At 44.0% G+C, this 21914-nt stretch overlaps 2 protein-coding genes across 6 annotated transcripts; both read left to right on the forward strand.

Annotated features, from left to right (window-relative positions):
* Positions 1 to 2090: 2090 nt before the first annotated feature.
* Positions 2091 to 5268, forward strand: LOC308592946 (mas-related G-protein coupled receptor member H-like). Of its 2 annotated transcripts, XM_081205035.1 has the most exons (3): positions 2091 to 2167; positions 2309 to 2496; positions 3756 to 5268. In XM_081205035.1, the coding sequence occupies exon 3, from the start codon at positions 3803 to 3805 to the stop codon at positions 4784 to 4786; it is 984 nt and encodes a 327-aa protein (XP_081061161.1). In that variant the 5' UTR covers positions 2091 to 2167; positions 2309 to 2496; positions 3756 to 3802; the 3' UTR covers positions 4787 to 5268. The 2 variants fall into 2 exon arrangements, with proteins under 2 accessions (XP_081061161.1, XP_081061162.1); XM_081205036.1 differs by lacking the exon at positions 2091 to 2167 and having other exon boundaries at positions 2224 to 2496; positions 3759 to 5268.
* A 3644-nt stretch (positions 5269 to 8912) lies between these two features.
* On the forward strand, positions 8913 to 20393 carry LOC308592936 (mas-related G-protein coupled receptor member H-like). 4 transcript variants are annotated; one of them, XM_081205012.1, is made up of 2 exons: positions 8913 to 9188; positions 19334 to 20393. In XM_081205012.1, the coding sequence occupies exons 1-2, from the start codon at positions 8978 to 8980 to the stop codon at positions 20167 to 20169; spliced, it is 1047 nt and encodes a 348-aa protein (XP_081061138.1). In that variant the 5' UTR covers positions 8913 to 8977; the 3' UTR covers positions 20170 to 20393. The 4 variants fall into 4 exon arrangements, with proteins under 4 accessions (XP_081061138.1, XP_081061137.1, XP_081061135.1 ...); XM_081205011.1 differs by lacking the exon at positions 8913 to 9188 and adding an exon at positions 12825 to 13560 and having other exon boundaries at positions 19151 to 20393; XM_081205009.1 differs by lacking the exon at positions 8913 to 9188 and adding an exon at positions 12825 to 13541 and having other exon boundaries at positions 19130 to 20393.
* The last annotated feature ends 1521 nt before the right edge of the window (positions 20394 to 21914 follow it).

Raw genomic sequence — 21914 nt, forward strand, 5'->3', positions numbered from 1 at the left:
GATTAGAAAACTGGGCCAAAACAAACAAGATGAATTTTAACAGGGAGAAATGTAAAGTATTGCACTTGGGCAAAAAAAATGAGAGGCACAAATACAAGATGGGTGACACCTGGCTTGAGAGCAGTACATGTGAAAAGGATCTAGGAGTCTTGGTTGACCACAAACTTGACATGAGCCAACAGTGTGACGCGGCAGCTAAAAAAGCCAATGCAATTCTGGGCCTCATCAATAGGAGTATAGCATCTAGATCAAGGGAAGTAATAGTGCCACTGTATTCTGCTCTGGTCAGACCTCACCTGGAGTACTGTGTCCAGTTCTGGGCACCACAATTCAAGAAGGACACTGACAAACTGGAACGTGTCCAGAGGAGGGCAACCAAAATGGTCAAAGGCCTGGAAACGATGCCTTATGAGGAACGGCCAAGGGAGCTGGGCATGTTTAGCCTGGAGAAGAGGAGGTTAAGGGGTGATATGATAGCCATGTTCAAATATATAAAAGGATGTCACATAGAGGAGGGAGAAAGGTTGTTTTCTGCTGCTCCAGAGAAGCGGACACGGAGCAATGGAGCCAAACTACAAGAAAGAAGATTCCACCTAAACATTAGGAAGAACTTCCTGAGCTGTTCGACAGTGGAATTTGCTGCCAAGGAGTGTGGTGGAGTCTCCTACTTTGGAGGTCTTTAAGCAGAGGCTTGACAACCATATGTCAGGAGTGCTCTGATGGTGTTTCCTGCTTGGCAGGGGGTTGGACTCGATGGCCCTTGTGGTCTCTTCCAACTCTATGATTCTATGATTCTATGAAATATTTCTCTGATGAAAATAGGAACGTTCAATTCAATAATAATAATCAGTGTGTTTTTTTTGGTGGGACGCAGGGGGATGCCTACCCCTAAACATTTTGTGAATCTTTGTACTTTTGTCCATTTATTGTATTTATTTTTCTTGATTTGAACTATAAAATGGTGATTTTCTTGAATCAAAATGAGAGCACCCCTAAACATTTTTTTAAGAAAAAAGCACAAATAATAATAATAATGCCCCACACATCTGACAGTGCAGCTTCCAACATATATAAAACATAATTAATTAATTAATTAATTAATTAATTAATTAATTCTTAAAAATACACCGCCCTTCCTATGCAGGGCTTCCTTCAGAAGTCTTCTAAAGCTTGTATAGTTACTTATCTCCATGCCTTGGGGATCGCATAACTCCATTCCCTACAACATTTATCTAATGGAAATAGGGATGTCCTAAGAAAAAGTGGGGCATTCTGGGATCAAATCAGAAACTGGGACGTCATCTGTAAACCTAGGATTGCCCCTGGAAAATAGGGACACTTGGAGGGTCTGTTTGAGGGCATTGGCCTGGTGACCATTTTGACCAGCAGACTTGGTGAAATATTATTCAGGCCATGATAAACCCATGACCTATGGCTGGTTAGGTCTTGTGGACTTTGTACTAGCACCAGACAGCAGCCTTAGCCAGTACCTGGTTTATTCTTAATAGTTGACTTTTGGGTGGTGGTTGGCACAGAACCTACTTTGGCTGGGGTAAGAAGATAGCCTTGCCATTGACCCAGCAGGGGTTTGTTTGCCCTAATAGATATGGGATTTCTTAATCATAGTCAGTTCCCTCACCTACAACTCTTCTGTGCAGGTTTACGTCTAACATTTAATGAAATGGACCTTATCCAACCCAGCCATTTGTCTCTCTGTATATATTTCAGCCTTCGGCCACACTAGAATGTTTACCTTCTAAAAGAGTTAGCTTGGCAATTTGTGGTTAAAATGTTAGGGTGCATTTCATTGAATCAAAGAACTGTAGAGTTGAAAGGGACCTCATGGGTGTTCTAGTCCAGCCCCAGCAATGCAGGAATCTCAGCTAATGATTCCTGCATCTCAGCATTTCCCAAATCTCAGCATTTGCCCAATATGTCTTCTTGGGGTCCGGCAAAGGGCATGGCATAGAAACAGTTCGCTCTAAATCCACTTGTTCCTCCCTTAGGCACATGCAAAATTGACTAAAGAAGAAATTGCATGTTTACTGGAGTAAAGTTCACTTGAGCTATTGATCTCGCAGTGTCCAGTACTAAAGTTCATCTGACAGTTGATTGTCCGGAATCCAAATGTCAAATTTTACTATCAGCTGTGACCCTGGAAATACTTGTAAGTATAAAGTGCATATATCACCTGAGGTTTTTGTAAGTTATAAAGGAACACACACAGGAGATTCTTGAAGTATCAGGAAGCAAAAGACAATCCGTGGCTAAGTTGGGCACCAACTAATGGATTTGCACTTGTTAACAGGATTTCCATTATCTGCCCCACACTTGCTGAACAAACAACTCTTTCCTTTGACATTCTCTGCTCAAAATGTGTGCTGACTTCTGGATGAGCATTTTATTTTGAACACAGAGAAGAGATATCAACTGATATCCCAGAGGCATCAGAGAACATCTCAAACCTTGTGAGCAAACATCTGTGGTTGGAATAAGGTAGGGAATGTTTTGTAGAGGTTCTTTTCCTGATGGCACAATTTTCTCATCTCAGAGATCACTTTCCATTCTTTTCCTCCGCTCCCCTTCTCAAAGTCAGTATTTCCTCTAAAGCTTTTGGCTTGACCTATTCATCTTTATCCTAAACAAAATAAATCTACGTGCCTTTACGCAAAATCAAATTAATTATTGTTTTAATTGTTGAGATCTGCAGGTCCAGCTTAAAAGTCTTATCGCCTTACCCAAAACTCTCCAGTCACCGTACTTGGGGTAAGGTGGTGAAGTCTTAATTTTTTTAAATGCAGGACGCTTTTGCAAATGCTGTCTATTAGAAAGTGCTTGTTGTCATTTGTCCAGCTTTTATTTCCTTTCTAACCTTTCCAAATTAATTCCTCTCCCATCCTTAAAAAAAGAAAAAGAAATCCAGAACATTTTGCATTTTTAAAATATATTTTTATTCTGTTCTCATTGCTGAGAATTATTACTATCAGCAGCAGAAGCATTAGAATTTGCTAACAACAAACAAACAACACGAAGCAGCCAGCTTGGGTAGTTTAGCCTACTGGGGTTATATAAAGGAAAAGGTAAAGGTACCCCTGCCCATACGGGCCAGTCATGACCGACTCTGGGGTTGCGCGCCCATCTTGCTTAAGAGGCCGGGGGGCCAGCGCTGTCCGAAGACACTTCCGGGTCACGTACTGGGGTTATATATATTCTTACTAATTAGTGAGCCAGCCAGCCAAAGCTTGTGTGCATATTACCCAGCCTTAAATACTATTTTTCTTTCCTCTACTCTCACTGCTTCTGCTGGCAATCTGGCCCCTTCTTGACATGGTATCTTTGTTGACTCCAATGAACGTGTTAAAGGTAAAGGGACCCCTGACCGTTAGGTCCAGTCGCAGAAAACTCTGGGGTTGCAGCGCTCATCTCACTTTACTGGCTGAGGGAGCCGGTGTACAGCTTCTGGGTCATGTGGCCAGCACGACTAAGCTACTTCTGGCAAACCAGAGCAGCACACAGGTACCTATTTATCTATTTGTACTCTGACGCGCTTTCGAACTGCTAGGTTGGCAGGAGCAGGGACCGAGCAACAGGAGCTCACCCCGTCGCGGGGATTCGAACCACCGACCTTCTGGTCGGCAAGCACTAGGCGCTGTGGTTTCGACCACAGCACCACCTGCGTCCCAATGAACGTGTTACTTTTTATCATTGCTGACCAACTGCAAAGGCTAATCCCACTTTTTTCCCATGTCTTCCAGCAGGACTATCCACACCAGACGATACACAAAATCAAAGGTTGAGCACGATGGCCATCTTCAGCCCAACATCCCTGTCCCCTTTGAATGCTGGAGAGAAATATTATGCAGCCTTCAACGCAAGCGCTTACCCCAACAGTAGCCACAGTAATGATGATCCAGAATTTGTATACAATACAGTAACAATGTATATAGTGTGTGTATCAATAATTATAGTTTGCATTTTGGGATGCTTGGGGAATGGAACTGTCATCTGGCTGCTTGGATTCCGTATTCAGAGAACCCCCTTCACCACGTACATCCTGAACCTCGCCGTTGCGGACTTTGGTTTACTCGCTGTGGACCTTATTCTAGAAATACGCTGGCTTCAGAATCGCAAACAGGATGAGGGTGTTGCGTTTGAATTCTTTGAAGATATTTTCCAATTCATGTACAACGCGGGTCAGTTTCTGCTGACGGCCATCAGCATTGACAGGTGTGTGTCTGTACTCTTCCCAGTTTGGTATGGATGCCACCGACCGCCACGTTTGTCCATTGTTTTGTGTGCCTTCATATGGGTGCTTTCTTTCTTTCTCCCTGGAACACATTTCATTCTCTACCTGGCTCTTAAAGAGTATCATGGTTCCGTAAGACTCTACCAGTACATTGAGAATGGCTTCTTTTGTCTCCCACTAATAACTGTCTCCACACTGATCCTGTTCATCAAGGTCTGCTTTAAAACACAACAGCAGAAGCGGGGCAAGCTCATTATAGTCATCCTCCTTAGTCTTTTCTTCTTTATCTTTCTTTCTTTTCCACTGAATGCCTTTTACATTGGCCATTATGTTTTCCATATTCCAACTTTGCATCGATTGCAATATGGTTACTTGTGCGCCACTCTGAACAGCAGTGTTAACCCTTTGCTCTATTTTGTGTTTGGGAGACGAAAGAGAGGCGGGCATGTAAAGGGCATGAAAGCCATACTCCAAAATATTTTCAAGGAAGAAGAAAACCCTACAGAGGAAGTGGAGACCTGTGCTTTAGGTCCCTTGTGATGGCTTTGAAAGAGTACAACTTATAGCTATACCACTCTGTTTACTAGAAGTTGTTCTAGCTCCTACCAAGTAAACAAGTGTATATTTGTATTCCACTGCTGAGATTAAGTTTTGATGGCTCCAAAAGATTTATAATCCTAGTTTCTTTGAAGCATACATGTGTAATTTTGGTTTCCATTACCAGTACTTTTCTTGACCTGTATTCAGTGTGGGCTATTGATTCCAGGATGTGTTTAGAATTTCAGCAGGGTGAACTAGATGAACTCAGAAGCTCTTAATTATTCTAGGTCTTGTAGAGTTATGAAGCAAAGCATGCTATACCATCAAAACCATGTCTCTCTGTTTTACAACTAGTTACCAGAATCATGAATGTACAAAAACCCATCATCTATATTTGATATACTGTAATCTTGTATGTATAATCACCCCTTGCATTTCTTTGTAAGCCACCGTTTCTAATACAAGTTTGCATCTAGCTCTAACATGTCTACACTTGTTTGTATTGCTGTTGTAAAATGCTGTCATGGACTGGGTGGGGGCAGAGAAGTGGTGGGAGGCACCAGCTGAAGAACCCCCAGGGAAGAAGACTCAGAGCCAGGGGATTGGTGGTGGGACAACAATGAGTGGTCAGAGGGAGGAGACTGGGAGCAGGAGGAGGTGGAGGTGGTGGTATTGGAAGCTGAAGAGGTAACAGGGTTTAGTGAGCAGGAAGAGGCTGCGACAGAGAGAAGTCCAGAATCTGGGTGGCAAAAAAGGAAGGAGGCGGGAAAGGATTTGGAAAGAGTCTTCTCCCCACCCTACATTCCCACTCTCGGTCTCACACACACAGAGGTGCAGGGAGAACTGTTCTAAAGCCCAGACAGTAAAATGACTGGCAGGCTAGGAGCATCAATGGTACCCCTTGGAGATTTCACCCAGGGCAAAAGTCCTGGCGTAAACCTCCCCCCCCCCCCAGCTATGGCTCTGCATTTGTGGAAGGCAACATCAGAGCACTATTAATCAAACACACTGAGAGCACTTTGTATGAGACTGCTTGCTTCACCCTGACTAAAAGTAAACACAGAGAACTCCGAGGTGATGTCATGCAATTGCAGCTGGACATATCAGATGCTTTTTCTGCCCCTGCCCCCAACTCACATGCAGCTGGTGCACACGAGGGGAGCAAGATTTCACCTACCTCTTCCCCAAAGCTTCTTGCCAGCAGCGTTTGTTTAGCAATAGCTTTTAGGAGCCGGATAAGGAATGCCTCACCAGCATGCAAAGGCATGGGGATGCCAGGAAAGCCTTCCTACTCTCCTTCAGGATGAGGCCTGGGATAAGGGGTATGCACTTCTGCTATGCCAACTAAATATGGTATAAGTGAAGATAAAGGACCCCTGGATGGTTAAGTCCAGCCAAAGGTGACTATGGGGTGTGGTGCTCATCTTGCTTTCAGGCTGAGGGAGCTGGCATTTGTTCACAGATGGCTTTCCGGGTCATGCAGCCAGCATGACTAACCCGCTTCTGGTGCAATGAAACACCATGTTGAAAATCAGAGTGCATGGAAATGCCATTTACCTTCCCGCTGAAGCTGTACCTATTTATCTACTTGAACCGGCATGTTTTCAAACTGCTAGGTTGGCAGGAGCTGGGACAGAGCAACAGGAGCTCATCCTGTGGTGGGGATTCAAAGCTGACCTTCTGATCGGCAAGCCCAAGAGGCTCAGTGGTTTAGACTACAGCGCCACCCATGTCCCTTAAAATGTGGTATACATGGTATGGATCACCTTTCAGTTAATCCTTACAACAATTCTGTGAGGTAGGTTAGGGTGAGTGCGTGACTGAATCAAGGGCACTCACTAAGTGCCATTGCTAAATAGTGATTTCAATCTAGCTCTCTCCACTCTTAGTCCAGCACTGGAATGCAAATGTGCAGGCAAGGTCAAGGCTCATGGCTCTCTCAGGCAAAACTTTGAGATGAGTCAAAGGAGTGTTGACAAGACTAGTGATATTATTTATTTTGCAGAAGGCTGTTTGAGAATGCTTTTGTATATAGTTATTCTTCACATGACATATTGTAACTGTCTTCATCGAGAGGAAACACCTAACTATTATCTACACATGCCCAAGCAAGATAGCTCTGACGGCAGATAATAATGCCCTGGTGTTTAACTGCCAAGAACATGTGCCCAGTATGTCATACATATTCATATATATCAGTCTCATGTGCAGTAACACCAAGTTGATACTCCTGTAGCCAAAACTGTACGACCTTAACATAAGAGGCATACTTCAGTAGATTTGGGTAGCTTTGAGAGGGGCATAAAAACCTCTGAACACCCCACTGAAAACTCAGTGGGATGGAATGTTGAATAAGTGAGAGTGTGAGAGTGGGTTGGAGTGGCATAGAATGGAGTGGCTTTCTCTCCTTTCTTTTTTTATCTCCCATGAAAAAGCACCAGAAATAATATCTTATGGTATGGCTAAGCCTTATTCAGACTGAGATATTTTTCTCCATTTCCCCCAGGATGGAATGAAGAGTACTTGATATCAATAAATAGAGGCTTTAAAGAACTGGTGCATATGGGAACAGACAGAAGTGTTCCCACGCCCCACCCAAAAAAGCAGATTGGCCTCCCAGACATTTCAAAGTTGTCCCAGGGGGTTGGAAAATTAAGGCGATTGAGGCCTGCCAGCAGAACATCATGGGGGAGGAGAATACTGTTGTGTTCAGAAGCTGTTGTGGGCTTCCTTGAACCATTTGGTCACTGTGAGACCAGGACAATTGACTGCAAGGGCCACTGACCTGATCTAGAAGGACTCTCTTTTTTGTTCTTCAGATATAGTTCTGCATCCCAGCCTACGTTCTTCCCCAGCAGAACCAACGGCAAGCTGATTACTCTCTGAATACACTGGTTAGTCTTTCTGTTAATGGATCAGGTGACACTCTAATCAAGGAAGATATTTCTCCAGATAGGGGCAAAGAGAAGTTGGATTTGCTTACCACTTGCAAACTCTCTCTTCTCAAGAGTGCCTTGCATTTTATTAATCAAGAGTGCTTGGGGCACTGAACTTTAGTAGGCAAGAATCTCCTCCTGAGTTTGCCAAATGCTATCCTGAGACCCAAGGCACAAAGCAACCAGCTTATCACACGATGCTGGCAAATGGATTACACAGGACCGAAGAGACATGGGCAGGATCCTACACATCTTGCTAAGAACCAGATGAGGCATCTTAACAATTTCTGCAAAGATTCTGATTACCTGCTTATTCCAGCACCACTTGCTACTCCCACTCACCATGCCTGAGGGATGCTGAGTCAAAGCTTTTGACAGGTATGCAAATAGCTAATTTTGATATAATTCCTTAGAAAGGTAGAAGGCAAGTGTAGCTGAATGGCAATGCTGTGCATCTTTGGCTGATAGGTGGGACAAGCTAACTCCATGGAGTGTTCTGTTAGAAGGATACCGGGTGGATGGCTGGTGAAGATGGCAGGATTTTTTGGTTTCCATATCCAGTCAGAGCAGAAAGTACTAGGCAGGATAGATTAATGGTTTGTCTAATACATTCTACATTGTAAAAATCTTGCTCTCTGGCAAAGCTATTGTGGGTCATATTCTGGTTTTCATATTTCTTATCAAACACAATTTGGCTTGAGGTTTATTTATCCACTTGTTAAAAATCAAATTTTAATAATAATAAAATTACAGATTCCTTCCCAATTCATTCTGGCTTTTGTTTCCTTAATCACAAGAGCTGTTCAACTCCTCCTCATACTCCTCTTCTCTGTCACCCAGCCAACCAATGTCCATGACCCAAGAGGTTAGTTTCAGATATTAAGGCTGAGTCAGAGACCAGAAGTTGAGAAATTTGACTTTCCAAAATGATATGCTTAGTGATATTGTGAATGTCGATTTTTTACTCGTAGGAAAAATCCATAACCCACCAGAATATTGCATTTCCCCTCTAAACCTTTGAAACTGATGCGTTTCAACAAACACTCCAATAAACAATATTCCTAAAGTGTTTGTTTGTTCATCAGTCATGAATTCCCACTATGGCATGTCTCTTTTGCTATTGTTTGAGTGTCTCAGTTTAATATGGTTGAGCTTTATAGCCAAAACTGACTCCACATTTGTTTATTTTCTCTTGGTAGTAAGATCTATATAAGACAAAGTACCCAAAAGTACTCAAAAGTACAGATACAGCAAGATGAGCAATGATGGCCTGGGATCCTGGTCCACTTTGAATGCTTCATTGGAAGAGATTGGAGAAGAAAATGGAACTGACCTCCTAACACCCCAGGATGGTTCTGATCATGGATTGCCACAATATCGTATAGCAGACATTCTTATCTCCATCTCCATTTTACTTATTAGCATTTTTGGAATCATTGGGAATGGAACTGTCATCTGGTTTCTTGGTTTTTGCATGAAGAGGAATCCTTTCACCACTTTCATCCTGCATCTGGCTGCAGCTGACCTTGGGGCTCTCATATGCTTATTTCCTTTTTCCCTTATAAATCTTCTGAGGTCATTTTTATCTTTACCTCCCTATATGCATTGGATTGTAACAGTGGTTTCCATTCTTTTTTTCTTCATGTACAACACTGGTCAATACCTGTTGACGGCCATTAGCATGGACAGGTGTGTTTCTGTTGTTTTCCCACTTTGGCATCGATGCCACCGACCACCACACTTTTCCACCCTTGTGTGTGCCACAATATGGATCATTGCTTTCCTGCTCACTGCAATCAACTTGATTGTTTCTATTTTTAACATTCTACCGCATACCATTTTCTACCACCTTCTAGTGAATGCTATACTTTGCCTTCCACTCATGACTGTTTCCACTCTGGTCCTGTTTATAAAAGTTTACTTCAGATCACAACAGAGGAAGAAGGGAAAAGCTTTAACAGCCATCCTACTTGCCCTCCTCCTCTTCCTCTTCTTAGCTTTCCCATTTACTTGCATTTTATTAATCAAATTTTTCACTTCACTTATAGACTATAATGTTGAATTTTTTGCAATGTCTGTTGGGTTCTTATGCAGCTGCCTGAATAGCAGTATTAACCCACTGATTTATTTCCTGATTGGGAGAAACAAGAGGGCTCAATCTAGGGAGAGCATGAAGGTCATACTCCAGAGACTTTTCAAAGAGGAGGAAAACTGCAGAGAGGAACGAGAAGTTCCAGATCAAACCCAGATGTGAAGAAATACTTCAAAATAGCTCAGAAAGCTTCATTTTCTATCTCTTGGTGTATTTCTTGCTACTTATTTTCCTCCGTACTCACTATTTTATTATTTTGAATTCATTTACTCTGTTAATTTATGTCCTTGTTTTAGCACTATCGTTAAAAGCCTCTTGGATTGCCCATTTGGCAGGATTAATGCTTTGCATGTTTTAGAAAATTCAATAAAAAAAGGCCTCTTTAACAGTGTCAGTTGAGTGGGATGATTTGCTAAATGGTATAGAAAACAGATTCATTGCCAAAGGGAATGAAGTAAAGAAATCTTCACATGTTGAGCTCGAATGTTTGAAGAAAACAGAAGAAAAGATTTCTCCCAGATTTTTTTAAAAAGTGCATGATAGAACATTCCACCAGTACAATCCCTATTTTCTGTGCTATTTTTCTAGAAAAAGAGGTGCAGAAACTCACCATAAAGGCCTCCCTTGTTCTTTTACAATTGCAACAGCACGCACTTGAGAGGTGCTGGAACTGTGTTCCAATTAGTTACGGCTAAAAAAGAGCACTGCTTATTATATGGATGTAGTGATACAGAAATTATAATTGCATCTCGAGGCCCCAGGACCCACCCCTAAAATAAATACACACGGACACTTATATTAGTTTAACTTTTGGGGCAAATTTTGGCCACAACTTTATTGAAATACAATCACGTGAGCGGTATTGACTCCCCACTATAACTGACTCCACCTCTCAGGGTGATCGTCAAATGGGGTAAACCAAATGAGGGAGCAAGCTTGATGAGAACCAACCTAAGCTCACACTGGGGTTCCTGTGGTCCTGGCATGGCCCTAGCCCTCAAGCGGACTTTGGACAAGATCCAGGACCCCCACATTCCTTTAACAGAATACCCAGTTCCTGGAGGGGCAGGGGATGGCCACACCTCCCCTCCCCACAATCCAACTGAGCCAATGCCTAACCACCGCCTTTCAAGTCGTGACGATTTGCTAAGGGGTAGGCAAAAATCAAATGGCTAAAGCCAATCTGCCAAATGGAAAAAAATAATCCTATCCAGCCCCTGTTCCAATACAGGCGACCCAAACCAAAGCAAGGCAAGCGACTCTACCTAAAGCAAGGAGGGTGGGTGGGTGTTCAGTGGTGCAAATGCCTCACTCGCATCACACTGCTGTTTTTAAAGCACCTGGGATCACACAACCTCCTGGCTATTGGCTAAAGCCACCTGGCATGATCCCAGGGGAATGACCAGGACTTACTGCTCCTCCCCCCCATTTTAACCCTGTCAGGTGAGCTCTTGGGTCCCGAGCGCAACCAGGACTCTGTTATGAGTATCCCATCTATGTGTATATAGAAATACACAAAGTTCTGCCATCTACACCTTTATAGGGCAATGAGACAATTAGCAGAAGTGATTCATGACATCAATATTTCTCTATCTTTCCAATAAAGTTTTTGAAAAAAACACCAGTGGATACAGGAGGGAGATGGTTCCATATCATGTCACAATGCACTTTCCACTCAATGCTAGCCATTGATGCTATATCCAAAGCTACACTAGACTCCTTTGCACGATGAAGAACCAACATCACCATGGACTCACCTTGACACATCATTATTAAGAAGTATTGGGATGGGGCATGAGAATAAAGCAGTCAGGTGAAACTATGCAGTCCACTCTGCACTGCAAAGCAAAGAGTCACCGCTGAGCAGGGGAAAAGATGACTGGGCTCCTCTTAAGCTGATTAGCTTTTCACTGGAACAACCTAAGTGACACACCAAAGTGTGCAAAGGCTCTAATGCAATTGAGAGGCAACAAGCTGCTTACATAAAAGGCTAACCAAAAATCAGCCTCAGCGAGTAACACTCATCATCAGAATGGCACAAAGCACCTGGTGGCTAACAGGGAGATATTGGTGTCTTCAATCCTAGCTCCTGCAGTCTGTTTCTGTGTCTGTGTCCGTGTTTGTGGCTGTCTCTCTCCATCTCTTAGTGTGTGTGTGCTTGTCTGTGTGTGCTATTAATGAAAGTAAATATGATTATTCAAAAGAGAAGAATTAACTTGGTGTTGGACTGCTGAAGAAGGATAGAACCCAAGGATTGAGAACTGAATGTGGTCTGAGGTCCAGAACTTTAATTAGCCCCATAATGTTTTGAAATACTTTTGCATATCATTATTGTATATATAGTTATTTCCCCCCATAATATAACATTTGGGTTAGATGCTTTTGTAACTGTCTCCTCTCACAGGAAACACCCAACTATCTTCTGCAGAAGTTCAAGCAAGATAGCTCTGGTGGCAGATAACAAGGTCCTGGCATTTAACGGTCATGAACATGTGGCCAGTAGACCATTCTCATACAGAGTCTTCTATATCACATATCTAAGTCTCATGTGCAGTAATATCAAGTTGATACTTCCCATGTTTGGGCTCCTGTATCCAAAACTATACCATCATTGCATAAGAGGCATGCTTTCTGTAGCACTGAGAGGGGCATAAATGCCCCAGAACAACCCAAAGAAAATTCAGTGGAATTGGATATGGAATGACTGAATGGAGAAAAATAAGAACCAGGTGGAAGGGGGCATGCAGTAGGTCTCTTTCTCTCTCATACTTATACTCATAAACACACACAGAGAGAGAGAGAGAGAGAGAGAGAGAGAGAGAGAGAGAGAGAGAGAGAGAGAGCGAGAGAGCGCGAGAGAGAGAAATACCATCTCTTGGTCTGGCTACATTTCAGCCTTATTCAGAAAGAGAATTTATGTTTTCCTTGTCGCCAGTATGGAATGAAGAGTACTCCAAAAAAATTAGAGGCTTTAAAGGATTGATGCATCTGGGATTGTGCAGAGGTGTGACCACACCCCACGAAAAATACCAGGTTGGCCTCCCACACATGTCAATGTCGTCCCAAGGGAGTTGGAAAATTAAGGAGATTGAGGCATGCCAGCAGAACATCATTTGGGAGGAAAGTACTGTTGTGTTCAGAAGCTGTTGTGGGCTTCCTTGAAGCATCTGTTTGGCCATTGTGAGATGAGGACTATCGGCTGCAGGGGCCACTGAACTGATCTAGCAGGACTCTGCATTTGTTCCTCAGATACATTTCTCCACCCCAGCCTACGTTCTTCCCCAGCAGAACCAACCGCAAGCTGATTACTCTGTGAATACACTGGTTAGTCTTTCTGTTAATGGGTCAGGTGACACTCTAATCAATAAAGATATTTCTCCAGATAGGGACAAAGAGAAGTTGGACTTGCTTACCACTTGCAAACTCTCTCTTCTCAAGAGTGCCTGACTGGGACACTGAGTTTTAGAAGGCAAGAATCTCCTCCTGAGTTTGTCAAATGCTGTCCTGAGACCCAATGCACAAAGCAACCAGCTTATCACAGGATGCTGGCAAATGGATTACACAGAACTGAAGACACATGGGCAGAATCCTACACATCTTGCTAAGAACCAGATGAGGCATTTTAACAATTTTTGCAAATCTTCTGATTACCTGATTATTCCAGCACCACTTGCTGCTCCCACTCACCATGCCAGAGGGATGCTGATCCAAAGCTTTTGACAGGTATGTGAATAGCTAAATTTGATGTCATTCATTAGCAAAGGTAGGGGGGGTCTGTAGCTGAATGACAATGCTGTGCACCTTTGGCTGATAGGTGGGACAAGCTAACTCCCTGGAGTGTTCTGTTAGAAGGATACCAGTTGGATGGCTGGTGAAGACGGCAGAAATTTTTGGTTCCCACATCCAGTCAGAGCAGAAAGTACCAGGCAGGATAGAGTAATGGTCTGTCTAATACATTCCACATTATAAAAATCTTGCTGTCTGGCTAATCTATTGTGGGTGGGTTTTTCCTCTAATTTTCATATTTCTTAATAATCTCAATTCAACTTGAGTTTTATTTTATCCACTTTTGTTAAAAATCACATTTTAATAATTATCAAAAACAGATGCCTTCCCAATTCATTCTGGCTTTTGCTTCCCTAATCACAAGAGCTGTTCAACTCCTTCTCCCACTCCTCTTCTCTACCACCCAACCATCCCACCCTCAATGTGTACGACACAAGAGATTAGTTTCCAATCTTAAGGCTGAGTCAGAGACCAGAATATAAGAATTTTAGTTCAGAAATGATATGCTTACCGATGCTGTGCCTGCAGATTTTTTTATTTGGAGGAAAAATCCATAACCCATTGGAGAACTGCAGCCCGCCGCAAGCCTTTGAAGCTGATAGGTTTGACAAACATTTCAGTGAACAATATTTCTCACATGTTTGTTTGTTTGTTTATCAGTCATGAATTCTCAGGTTCTCAGGGCTCCTCCTTACCTCATTTGGCCTTCCGTTTCCCACTAGGAAAACCTTCTCTTTACTGCTGAATCAAAACACATGACCACTGGGTTTTCTGCAGATTGTTGTTCATTCCAATTCAGAGACAACGAGAGCGTTTTTCAGGGGAAAGCTGCACAGCAAATGGAAGGTCACTTGGACCATTGTCTGGAAAGTGCCTGGAAAGTGCGTGAAACTGTGCCTTTTTGGAATGGGACTGGTGGAAGGGTGGGAAAGCCCTCAATCTGAACAAGGAAAATGATCTAGCCAGAATGTGCCATGTTATTTACTCTACATAGATCTTTGCATACGTTTGTGTGTGTGTGTGTGCCATCTCATCCAAGCATTCCATTCTGTTCTCCTCTCCCAATTGGATAACTATTGTCCCCCTCTTAGTCATTCAAAAGCCCCACCCCTTTCAGGTTTCATAGTTACACCTGTGGGGCTCCATACGCACCATGCAATCAAAGCATATCATTTCCCCCAAAGAAACCCAGACACGGTAGTTTTACCCCTCACCCAGTTGATCCTTGCAACTTATTTCCTCACTTTTCTGAAAAATGCTTCTCTATGACACCAAGACTTTGGAGGCAAGAACCTCCTCTTAAATTAACTTTCTTGACAACCAATGAACAAAATTCTCCTTGCCACAGGATATTTGCAAACTGCTTAAGAACAGTTGAAGAGTAATATGTGGAGCCCTAAACATCTTGCGGAGAGCTTGGTGAAATTTTCTCCTCCTTGGGGCTGTAGTCAATTCTGCCAATCTTCCTGGTACCTCCTCATTCCAGGACAAGATTTTGTGCTTCTTGCCTCCAGCTCACTGTGTCCTTAGACTGCTGATCAACAGTTGCTCACAGGTTGTCCCCCTCTTAGTCATGTCTCAAGTTGACATAGTTCATTTGCAAAAACGGAAGGGAAACCATAGGCAGAAGTGTACATGCATTACAGGCAGAAAAGGCCAAGTTGAATCCCTGGAGAAGGGAATAGTGGGCTGGACAAACCAATCATCTGCCTCACAAGTGCTCTACAGTGGGGATACAAGATTATTTTTTTAAAATCTCAATGTAAGGCACATCATCATTTATTTTTTTTATTACTAGCTCTCATTTTACTGCTTGAATTCACTTTAACTTGTGTTTTATTTTTCTGTTATAATTCATATTGTTTCCTCCATAAACAGTTTACTGGTGTTGGCATGTCTCCTTCTTATGCTGGGAAATGTTATATTAGAAAATATTGGTCAAGGAGGGTCAACAGGAGAGGAGTGAAAAATGTAAGGAATGTATGTGAAGTATGTTAATGTATGTGGGGTTGAACAGAAGTGTCCCCATGTCCCAGTAAAAACACAGGATGGTCTCGCAGCAATGTCAAAGTTGCCCCTAGTGGGATTGGGAAATGAAAGAGCTGGTTAACATGTAGAAAAAACAGGAGAGGAGACTATTGTTGTGTTCAGAAGCTATTTGTAGGCTTCCCTTAAGCATCTGTTTGGCCCCTGTAAGATCAGGACAGTGGATTTGACTTGAGTTTTATTTCATCTGGTTTTATAAAAATCACATTTTAATAATAAAAAACCTTATACCTGCCTTCCCAATGCATCATTTGGTTATATTTTTATAATATATGTTGGAAGCTGCCCACTGTGGTTTGGGAACCCAGTCAGATGGGCAATGTACTAATAATCATAATGGCTTTTGTTTTCCTGATCACCAGAGCTGCTCAACTCCTTCTCCCGTTCCTCTTCTTCACTCCAGATTTGAAGCATTGAGCCCATCCAACCATCCCACTCTTGGTGTTTTGGACACAATATGTTAGTTTGAGATGTCAAGTCTGACTCAGAGAGCAGAAGAGGGGAATTTTAGTTCAGAAATGATATGCTTCCTGATGCTATGCCTGCAGATATTTTATTGAAGGAAAAATCCATAACCCATTGGCAAACTGCATTTCCCCCCTAAACCTTCGTTTATCAGTCACGAATTCCCACTATAGCATGTCTCTTTTATTAATGGATGTGTGGCAAGGATTGCAGCACCTAACCAACTGTAAAGGCAATATGACGTACATGGTCACAGCCAATGAGTTGTTGGCAGAGGAGCTAAACATCTGCTTCACCTGCTATGAGGCAAAAAGAGCAGATATCTTAGCTCCTGTCTGCCAGTCTACAAACTCACAGCCACCTGTTTTATATGACCATCAAGTGAAAGCTGCATTGTGGGCGGTCAATCCCTGCAAAGCTGCTGTCCCAAATGGGGTGCTGGGAATAGTGGGGGGAAATTGCACCGATCAGTTAGCAGGGGTCTTGATGAGGATTTTTAACATCTCTCTGCAAACCGCTTGTGTTCCATCATGTTTGAAAGCAGCCACCATTATCCCAGTCCCAATGAAAGCAGCAATTAACTGCCTAAATGACTATAGATCCATCACATAAACATCTGTAGTGATGAATTGTTTCGAGAGACACCTGAGAACATGTTTTCCACCAGGCTTTGATAAACACCAGTTCGCCTATAGGAAAAATACTGTATTTTGCGCCCCATAGGACGCTCCGGCCCATAGGACGGACCTAGTTTTTTTTGGGGGGGGGGAATAAAGAATTTTTTTTTATTTCCCCCCCCCCCAGGTGCGGGGCTGGAAGAACCAGGTCGTGGAACAGTGGGAAGGCACGCTCTGCCTCCCCACTGTCCCCCGAGCTTGTGGGGCTGGCGATGGGGAGAAGTGCGCTGATCCTGGGACTGCAGGCAGCTCTGCGCCGCCATCCGGAGCGGGGCGGGACTTTGCGCCCCGCTCCGGATGGCGGCGCAGAGCTGCGCTGGTCCCAGGACTGCAGGCAGCTCTGCACGGCCACCGGGAGCGGGGCGGAGCTTCGCAACCGGCTCCTGGTGGCCGCGCAGAGCTGCGCTGATCCCGGGATGGCAGGCAGCTCTGCGCTGCCATTCGGAGCGGGGCGGGACTTCGCGCCCCGCTCCGGATGGCGGCACAGAGCTGCGCTGGTCCCAGGACTGCAGGCAGCTCTGCGCCGCCATCCGGAGCGGGGCGGAGTTTCGCCCCCGGCTCCTGGTGGCAGCGCAGAGCTGCGCTGATCCCGGGACGGCAGGCAGCTCTGCGCCACCATCCGGAGCGGGGCGCGAAGTCCCAGGACTGCAGGCCGCGCAGAGCTGCGCTGATCCCGGGACAGCAGGCAGCTCTGCGCGGCCACCAGGAGCGGGGCAGAGCTTAGCGCCCCGCTCCGGATGGCGGCGCAGAGCTGCGCTGGTCCCAGGACTGCAGGCAGCTCTGCGCAGCCACCGGGAGCGGGGCAAAGCTTCGCCCCCGGCTCCCGGTGGCCGCGCAGAGCTGCGCTGACCCCGGGACGGCAGGCAGCTCTGCAAGGCCACTGGGAGCGGGGCGGAGCTTCGCCCCCCGGCTCCCGGTGGCCGCGCAGAGCTGCGCTGATCCCGGGACTGCAGGCAGCTCTGCGCAACCCTCGGAGCCGGTCTCCCGAGGGGTGCGCAGAGCTTCCTGAAGCCTGGAGAGCGAGAGGGGTCGGTGCGCACCGACCCCTCTCGCTCTCCAGGCTTCAGCGAAAGCCTGCATTCACCCCATAGGATGCAGGCACATTTCCCCTTCATTTTTGGAGGGGAAAAGGTGTGTCCTATGGGGCGAAAAATACAGTAGGTCAACAGATGATGCCATTGCTTCAGCTTTTCACCTTGCAGCAAGTCATCTGGAGAAACCAGGAAATTATGTCAGAATGCTGTTTATTGATGATAGCTCGGCTTTCAATACCATCCTTCCGGACATTCTCTTCAGAAAGTTAAGTGACCTGGACCTTTCTTCTAATATCTGTGATTGGATTAAAGACTTTCTGAGAGAGGTGACACAAAGTGTAAGGATTAGACCTGTTACATCTACCTCCCTGAAGCTCAGCACTGGCACTCCACAGGGATGCATGCTAAGTCCATACCTGTATTTGTTGTATACATATGATCACATTTCATCTGACCCATCTACTACAATTATTACATTTGCTTATGACACCACCATTAAAATGGGTTTAATTATAGGCGGAGATGAATCTATGTACAGGGGGCAGGTTCAAAAGGTATCCACATGGTGCTCAGAGAACAATCTGCAGCTAGACATTGGCAAGACAAAGGAGATGGTGTTGGACTTTCGGAGGAAGAGAGGGGAGATAGCCCCGTTGTATATCATGGGGGTCTGTGTGGAGAGAGTCTCTTTCTTTAAATACCTGGGAGTCCATCTTAGTGAAGACCAAACTTGGAAGGTCATACAGCACAGATGGTTAGGAAGGCCCAACAGAGACTTCATTTCCTTAGGGTCTTGTGAAAGAACAAGGTTGGACAGCAACTGATGATTTCCTTCTATCAGTCTCATACTGTATCATGGTTTGGTACGCTGGTTTGACAGCCATGGACAGAGAGTGCCTACGGAGGGTGGTTAAGACAACAGACGATATTGTGGGCTGTCCCCTGAGTCCACTAGATGTCATTGTGGGAGACCGTTGTCTCAGAAGGGTGGGGAATGACTCACACCCTGGCCAGCACACGATAAGCAGCACCATCAGGTTAAAGAACATTTTCTACCCGTGGGCTGTGAGGCTGCTGAATGGAAGACAGCCACATTGCAGCTGACGTTTGGGGTTGGTGGTCGTACGACAGCACAAAGAGTGTAACAAGGATTGAGAGATTGTGGAGGGGGAGCTCATTTAATCTCATTGTAAACAAGTGTACAGTGACAATAAAGTATTTCTATTTCTAATATGAGCGTCTCACTTTCATATGGTTGAGCTTTGTAGGCAAAACTGACTCCACATTTGTTTCTTTTCTCCTGGTAGGAAGAGCCATGGAAGGAGTAGCTCAGAAGTAGAGATCCTGCAAGATGAGCAATGATGGCCTGGGATCCAGGTCCCCTTGGAATGCTTCATGGGAAGACACTGGAGCAGAAAATGGAACTGACATCCTAACCCCCCAGGACGGTTTTGATCATGAATTATCAACATATCGTATAGCAGACATTATTTTCCTTGTCTTAATTTCAGTTATTAGCATTTTTGGAATCATTGGGAATGGAACTGTCATCTGGTTTCTTGGCTTTTGCATGAAGAGGAATCCTTTCACCACTTTCATACTACATCTGGCTGTTGCTGACCTTGGGGCTCTCATGAGCTTACCTCCTCTTTCGATTATGAGAATTTTGACTTTATCTCCATTCTTACCTTTTTATATTAACTTGTTTGCAGTATTTGAGTATTTGCTGTTGTTCATGTACAACACTGGTCAATATCTGTTGACAGCCATTAGCATTGACAGGTGTGTTTCTGCTGTCTTCCCACTTTGGCATCGATGCCACCGACCACCACACTTTTCCACACTTGTGTGTGCCACAATATGGATGATTGCTTTCCTGCTCACTGCAATCAGCATGATTCTTTATCTTTTTAGAGATACAATGGATCCCCTTTTCTATCTGCTTCTAATGAATGCTATACTTTGCCTTCCACTCATGACTGTTTCCACTCTGGTCCTGTTTATAAGAGTTTACTTCAGATCACAACTGAGGAAGAAGGGAAAAGCTTTAACAGCCATCCTGCTTGCCCTCCTCTTCTTCCTCTTCTTAGCTTTCCCATTAACTTGCATTTTATTAATCAAATTTTTCACTCCACATATGGACTATAATGTTGAAATTTTTGCAATACCAGTAGGGTTATTATGCAGCTGCCTGAATAGCAGCATAAACCCACTGATTTATTTCCTGATTGGGAGAAACAAGAGGGCTCAATCTAGGGAGAGCATGAAGGTCATACTCCAGAGACTTTTCAAAGAGGAGGAAAACTGCAGAGAGGAACAAGAAGTTCCAGTTCCAACCCGGATGTGAAGAGTTCAAAATAGCTCAGAAAGTGTCATATTCTATCTCTTGGTGTATTTCTTGGTACTTGTTTTCCTCTGTACTCACTATTTTACTATTCTGGATTCATTTACTCTGTTATTTTTTGTCCTTGTTTTAACAGTATCGTTAAAAGCCCCTTGGATTGCCCATTTGGCAGGATTAATGCTTTGCATGTTTTAGAAAATGAAATAAAAAGAAATGCCACTTAAAAAGACTTTGATTTGAGAAGGATGACTGGCTAAATGATATAGAAAACAGATTCATTGCCAAAGGGAATGAAGTAAAGAAATCTTCACATGTTGAGCTCGAATGTTTGAAGAAAACAGAAGAAAATATTTCCCCCAGATTTTTTTTAAAAAGTGCATGATAGAACATCCCACCAGTACAATCCCTATTTTCTGTGCTATTTTTCTAGAAAAAGAGGTGCACAAACTGACTATAAAGGCCTCCCTTGTTCTTTTACAATTGCAACAGCACGCACTTGAGAGGTGCTGGAACTGAGTTCCAATTAGTTACGGCTGAAAAAGAGCACTGCTTATTATATGGATGTAGTGATACAGAAATTATAATTGCATCTCGAGGCCCCTAGACCCACCCCTAAAATAAATACACAATGACACTTATATTAGTTTAACTTTTTGGGCAAATTTTGGCCATAACTTTATTGAAATACAATCACGTGAGCAGTATTGGCTTAGGCATTAACTCCCCACTATAACTGACTCCACCTCTCAGAGTGATTATCCAATGGGGTAAACCAAATGAGGGAGCAAGCTTGATGAATCATAGAATCATAGAGTTGGAACAGACCACAAGGGCCATCGAGTCCAACCCCCTGCCATGCAGGAAACACCATCAGAGCACTCCTGACATATGGTTGTCAAGCCTCTGCTTAAAGACCTCCAAAGTAGGAGACTCCACCACACTCCTTGGCAGCAAATTCCACTGTCAAACAGCTCTTATTGTCAGGAAGTTCTTCCTAATGTTTAGGTGGAATCTTCTTTCTTGTAGTTTGGATCCATTGCTCCGTGTCCGCTTCTCTGGAGCAGCAGAAAACAACCTTTCTCCCTCCTCTATGTGACATCCTTTTATATATTTGAACATGGCTATCATATCACCCCTTAACCTCCTCTTCTCCAGGCTAAACATGCCCAGCTCCCTTAGCTGTTCCTCATAAGGCATCGTTTCCAGGCCTTTGACCATTTTCGTTGCCCTCCTCTGGACACATTCCAGTTTGTCAGTGTCCTTCTTGAACTGTGGTGCCCAGAACTGGACACAGTACTTCAGGTGAGGTATGACCAGAGCAGAATACAGTGGCACTATTACTTCCCTTGATCTAGATGCTATACTCCTATTGATGCATCCCAGAATTGCATTGGCTTTTTTAGCTGCCGCGTCACACTGTTGGCTCATGTCAAGTCTGTGGTCAACCAAGACTCCTAGATCCTTTTCACATGTACTGCTCTCAAGCCAGGTGTCACCCATCTTGTATTTGTGCCTCTCATTTTTTTGCCCAAGTGCAATACTTTACATTTCTCCCTGTTAAAATTCATCTTGTTTGTTTTGGCCCAGTTCTCTAATCTGTCAAGGTCGTTTTGAAGTGTGATCCTGTCCTCTGGGGTGTTAGCCACCCCTCCCAATTTGGTGTCATCTGCAAATTTGATCAGGATGCCCTTGAGTCCATCATCCAAGTCGTTGATAAAGATGTTGAATGAGACCGGGCCCAAGACAGA

The sequence above is a fragment of the Podarcis bocagei genome, assembly GCF_964188305.1.
Source record: "Podarcis bocagei genome assembly, chromosome: 8".
NCBI lineage: Eukaryota > Metazoa > Chordata > Lepidosauria > Squamata > Lacertidae > Podarcis > Podarcis bocagei.